At 35.7% G+C, this 6,154-nt stretch overlaps 1 protein-coding gene across 2 annotated transcripts in view; it reads left to right on the forward strand.

Annotated features, from left to right (window-relative positions):
* The window catches only part of LOC111419448 (elongation factor-like GTPase 1), a 69,360-nt gene extending 68,977 nt beyond the window's left edge, over nucleotides 1-383 (forward strand). For both annotated transcript variants that reach the window (XM_023052258.2, XM_023052250.2), the window contains one exon: nucleotides 39-383. In XM_023052258.2, coding sequence (XP_022908026.1) covers nucleotides 39-221 — 183 coding nt within the window. In that variant the 3' untranslated portion in view covers nucleotides 222-383. The remainder of the gene's footprint in view (nucleotides 1-38) is intronic.
* Nucleotides 384-6,154: the final 5,771 nt, after the last annotated feature.

The following is a 6,154-nucleotide window of genomic DNA, read 5'->3' on the forward strand; positions in this document are numbered from 1 at the left end:
AACCATTACATTTTTAACTATTTAATTTTTTTTTCTAGATTATAGACGGTGATCCTTATTTTGAGGGTGAAGAAGATGAAGACGGCGACGGCGAAGCATTCACAGACGCCTTGAGGGCTAATAAACTTATGAAGGAAGCAAGAAGAAGAAAAGGACTCATCATCGACGAACAGGTAGTCATTCATGCGGAAAAACAACGCACCTTGAACAAAAAAAAGTGACATCGACACCGCAATTCGTTTATTTGTTTTTTTAATAAAATATAATTTTATACAAAAAAATACCAAGTAGTTTGAATTAAGATAAGGCCATTACGATAATTACCATTTTACATGTCAAGATGGCGCATAATTAACAAAAAATAAAATAAAAGTGGATTATTATTTTTTTTTAAGACGAGTTATACTTAATTAATCCGAACGCGATATCTCTTAATAAGTTAATATTTCTTACATTTTCTTTATTGTAGTAATAAAAGAGGATAAATTAAACTAGAGTGGACTAAATCAACTTTTTCAATTTATTTTTGTTTCTTAAGGCACTGCAGCCCAAATTCAGAAATTCGCCTCCTTCAAATTTACTCTCCAAACGTCTCTATGACTTGCCAATTGTGTCCACATCCGCACCCCCACTATATTTACCATCTTTTCAGTTACGAAGATTAACAATTTCGGTGGATGTCCTTTGATTAAAATATAAACTGACCGACAAAAAAAGCCGACCACTATAAATTTGCCACAACTCCTAAGCTGGCTTTCTCGCGAACCGCGCATTCGATTTTGATGATTCTGCGACAGAAATTTTCATTCAGATTTTAATTTGAACATATACGGAATACTAGAATGAAAAAAACTTTTTTTCAAACGGTAGCCTAATCTTTTCGGAGCGTTTTTTTTTTTATTCACTCTATTATCTCTGTTACTACAGATATGCAGTGTTTTAAAGCGAACTGAATTAAATAGATCCATGTTGCAAGTTCGAAAAGTATATAAGAAAGAAAAATAAAAAACTTCTTACTTGCTAAAATTTTAGTTTATACGGTACTAGTTTCGACCCATTAAGCTCATCCTCAGCCGAATCTAATTAAAAAGGAAAACAGTATAAAATCCTATTATATAACAATAATATAAATAATGTAGTCAGTATACGGAAGGATCTGCACTTTTCGACAGTCAACATACGAAGTACATATGAATTGGGGAATGGAACATGGTAAGGAGTTCTTCACTGACGAGTCCCGATTTTGTCTCCGGTCACCTGATGGTCGAGAACGAGTGTGGAGACGTCGTAATGAAAGGTTTGCCACCTGCACAATTTCGAAAATAGCACCTTTCCGTGGAGGTTCGGTCATGGTATGCACTCATCTTTGTTGAAAATGGCACACTAAATGCCCACCGTTATATCTAAGATATTCTGCAAGAAGCTGTCGTGCCCTATTCCCATTTTATTGGTGACGGATTCATGCTAATGCATGACAATGCGCGATCGCACGTAGCACGTATGGTTAGCGAATATCTTGAAGAGGTGGGTATTGACCCTTATCGAACATCTTTGGGACCAACTTCAGAGACGCATTCGTCGTCGTCCTGTCCTATCGGACAACCTTCAGGAGTTACGAATTGCTCTTGAAGAAGAGTTTGCCGCAATTCCTCAGGAATCAATTACGAACCTAATCAGTTCGATGCCGCGTCGACTACATGACTATTTGTTTTCGGCATATCAGAACTGAGAATAGATATTTAGAATAATGAAGGATGTACGCAATTCTGTAATTCTAAGAAAATGTAAGTGCTTCTGCAAAATTGTTTCGGGTGCCCAGTTTTTGTTTTCAAAGTCAGTGATTTAATGCGCCATTTTTAACAAATATTAAAAATCTGTATAGGCTTTTTTGGAAATTCACTGCTACACCATCACAGAACCACCATCGAAACATTCACGTTTCATAATTGTATAGTGCACAAATCTTTCATTTCAACGTCTTCATATTCGCTCCCGACCATCAGGTGATAGTAGACAAAACCACTACTCATCCGTAAAAAGGACGCTCGATCTCCCAATTCATTGTAAGCGCGCAGATTGAAAACGCGTTCGTCGATATTTTAGAAGCAGCCTCGGTCCTTTGGCAGCCTTCTTGCAGCAGACCACTTGTAGCAGTGAATGGTTCTCTCACTGACATCAACAACATTGTACCATTGCCATCAACTACTATTGCCACTCGTCTTGTATTCACAGGCGATCTCTTTAAAACACTGCATCTTCGTTAGTAACAGAGATGATAGAGTGAATAAAAAAACAAAATGCTCAGAAACGATTGGGCTACGTTTTGATTCCAGTTAACACCCTCTGCTGTAGCAGCTGCACCCCATAGGGTATTACAAAAAAGTTTTTCTCATTCTTGCACCCCGCTCAAGTTAATATCCGAATAAAAATTTCGAAGAATCAACCTTTCGATCAAAAAAAGAATCGTTAAAATCGAATAAGTGGTTCGCGAGAAAGCCAGCTTTGAAATTTTTCCAAAATTTTACTGGCCTGTTTTTTTTTCCGGTCAGTGTATGTCAGAATTGTTACGTCGTCCGCGTATGCTGTTATATGAGACGATTTCTTGATTAATGTATCTCTAGGGTTGATTCTGGGATCACATGTCTAGATTGCACCATTTTTGAGTTATTTCAGTATTTTGGCAGATTAGAATTTTTTTAAATTGCAACCCCACTTTTTTGGGACTTTGTCATTACATTCCTATATCTAAAATGTATAGTTTTTGGAGAAACTTGAAAAAAACGAAATATCGTGGTTTTTTAACAATTTTAAATTATCAGTTGCCATTGGTTTGAAGGAAGTGATATGAAACAAAAACTATTCTCCGCTGGAAAGTAAGGAGATTGTGATTAATATCAAAACGAAGAAGTTTGCTGCTTTCGAAGATACAGCCTATGGGTGAGATCTGCATTCAAAAATCCTCTTCATTGTCCTGAATGTCTTTCAGCAACTTAAAAGAAAATCCCACTAGATATATAGAAACGCAATACCATTGCGTACTATAACCACCATTTAGACCTTTCGAGGATCTGGCGCCCAGCAAAATGTATGTTTTTGTTATACTTACTTATTCTTTGTACTTTGGACCATTTTATTTCTAAAGCTAATATTTCTATATTTATCAGTTATTAATCAAATCTCTTGGTTTAAATTGATTCTGCAATACTTTAAATGATAAAATTCATAGTGAGAATAGCGAAGTACTTCATTTTATGGTTAAAAAATTAAACTGAGTTGCAGTATCAACAAAAAAACATCTTCATCGCAAGTTTCTGGCTGCTTTTGTGCCAACTATTCCTTTGCGTTTTCTGAAAACGCATTGACCTCCCCTCCCTTATTATGGCAGATATGAGAAATATCGCAAAACAAAAGCGATGCGGTATTATCAAAGCTATTTAAGGATGTTGTCAAAGATAGCTTATCATCTAACTTTCTGAGATAATGGGAATTTTATGTTTTTCTTTTACTTTGCCTATAAGGATTTTTTTCCCAAACCCAAGCCTTACCATTGTTGAGATACAGCCGCTTCGTACCCTTAACGGGACACCCAGTATAGTTGTATTTGACATTTCGAAAACTGTAGTACGTGAAAGGCTAGTAGGCTCCAGCTTTCGGCAGCATATTGTTGAATGTCAGAAGAGAAACACGCGAATCCATTCCTACCAGTTTTTCTTTCTTTAATCCATCAATCTGGTATACCGTAAACTTGGGTGGCATTGGTCTACTTTCAAATTTTAGGACCCTGCAACTTTCGATAGGAGCTTCATACCAAAGGATATCTTCAGACGAAGGCCTCTTCCATTGATGTCGTCCACTTTTTTCAAGAGATTTTATCTTAAATGATTTCTTATTTAATTGATTGTCTTATTACTTGCCTTTCATATAAAAAGAAAACAAAGTTTCCGTTATTAATATGTTCAATTGTCTTGTTGTCATTGCTTGCTGTTGTCAAACCTTCCACGCCAACTTCCTCATCAAGGTCATAATAATCCTCAATCTTCGCAGAAATGGAAATATTATAGGAGGAATCAGAGTCATTGGAAATTCTTCGTCTTCCTTTTTCTGAAGAAATTTTGGTACCTTGACTTGGTCCAGGAATCGCTTCTGGTTGAATATCCGAAACGGAAATGCTTCTACTAGCTAGCACACTCATTTTTTTCCTCTTAGTTCCTTGGGTCATGATCTCTGGTGATAATCGTTATGTTGATACTCTTCTTTGTTTTTATTATGGCAATAAGAAAACGAGCTCAACTTTTAGTTTCCATCCGACTTTCCATTAATGAGTTTCAGGTCGAGGCGGCGATGAGCTCTATCAGGAGTAAGACATCTGGTTTTGATGACCTTAATATCAAGTGCATCCTACTTTGTTAAACTCACATTATTCCTAATATTCGGGAAGTGATTGATGGTTGTATTGCAAGTGAGGTGATCCCATTAATCTGGAAATAAGCTCTCATCATGCCAAAAATTAGCAAACCTGTAGCTTTTTCTGGTCTAAAACCTATAAGTATTTTGCCAGTCTTACCTAAGATCTAAGAAGTGATTCTCTACAAACAAATTGATGATTTTATTAATTCAAACAATCTTCCACCGATACATCAATCTGGTTTCAGGAAAAATCATAGTTGTGTGACTGCTTTAATGCATATTGTGGTAATGTTACCGTCTTGTGTCTGTTGGACTACTCTAAAGCTTGACTACTTAACTATTCAGGTTCAAACTTAATATGTAATTTTTTGGACTTCTGCACTTTTTGCACTTCTGAATTTAGTAATGTTACATCCGGTGTAGCCCAGAGTTGCCTTCGCTGATGAGTTGAATTACTGTAAAACCCATTTCTATGCGAACGATACGCAGGTATACTATTCTTTTGCGGCAAGGCAGTTGAATCAAGCCTGTATAGATATAAGTAAAGATTTAGGAACTTTGAATCGGGTGTCCTGTGATCATAATCTTAAATTAAACAGCGCAAAGTCATCTGTTGTTTTTTTTGTATAATCATTTATCGTGACACTTCGCAAAGCACTCTTCATGTAAATGAACGCCAAACTTACTACACATATATTGACACACTATGTCCATAAACGATTATTTCCAGGGAATTCACCGAATAAATGCGTCTAAACTGGTTTCTGATAATACGAAAAATGATGTAATCCTTATATCTCATCAATCATCCCAATGGTGTGTTTTTGCACCATTAATGTTTCAAGGCGTATTTTCAGAATTCATATTTTTATTTCGCGTTTCAAGATATATATATGAGGAAAGTATGCACTAAAAACTTGAAAATGTCAAAATTTTACAGAACTATTTCTGTTGTATATTTTGAACAGAAATGTTCAATAAAATTTAAATAGCAAGAATTATGAAATATTTTGAAATGTATAGCCTAACAACCTTATAGTGTTATCGTACAAACAGCTAGCACCTTGAAATCTGGTAATGTATGGCTATAAAATAATTTTAAAAACGCTGGTGCGTTTTCACACCAGTGGGACTAAATGGGTTAAGGAGGGATTGTTTACTAACAGCCTCACTTTAGAGCTTGCTCCGGACTATTCCCATTTTAACAACCTGCTTTTCATTTACTGTTCGCAGTCGAAGCAATGCCATCATGGCCACCTCCCTGATAAAAATATCTAGGGGCAGTACTTTCAGTATAGTCTCCATCGCAATCGTAGATGTAGATCTCATAGCGCCTGTGATTAGCAGGCAGGCCAGTCGTTGCAATTGATGCATTGATTTTTTTGTGGGGGTCTTTAAGGATAATGTTTATCGCAAAGTACCGACTACGCCAGAAAACATGAAAGAGCGGATAAGAAATGCATGCAGAAATAGTAGCCAAGCTGTCTTATTATTAGTTTTATGTTGATTAACATCATATTTATGTTGTTTTATACGTTTATGTAAATGTTGTTTGCTATATACAACCTATATACCACCTATATACAACTTATTACAGTTATTGCATTCTAATTGGTATATGGTGTTAATTTTGTCAGTCTTGTCTACTTTATCTTTCATATTACTCAAAATATTGGTTAATTTGTTATTGTTATATTGCGCTAACTAGATTTCCTGAAATTCATATTTCTTAAAAATAGCTTTAATT

This window comes from Onthophagus taurus, chromosome 8 (genome assembly GCF_036711975.1).
Source record: "Onthophagus taurus isolate NC chromosome 8, IU_Otau_3.0, whole genome shotgun sequence".
Classification (NCBI taxonomy): domain Eukaryota; kingdom Metazoa; phylum Arthropoda; class Insecta; order Coleoptera; family Scarabaeidae; genus Onthophagus; species Onthophagus taurus.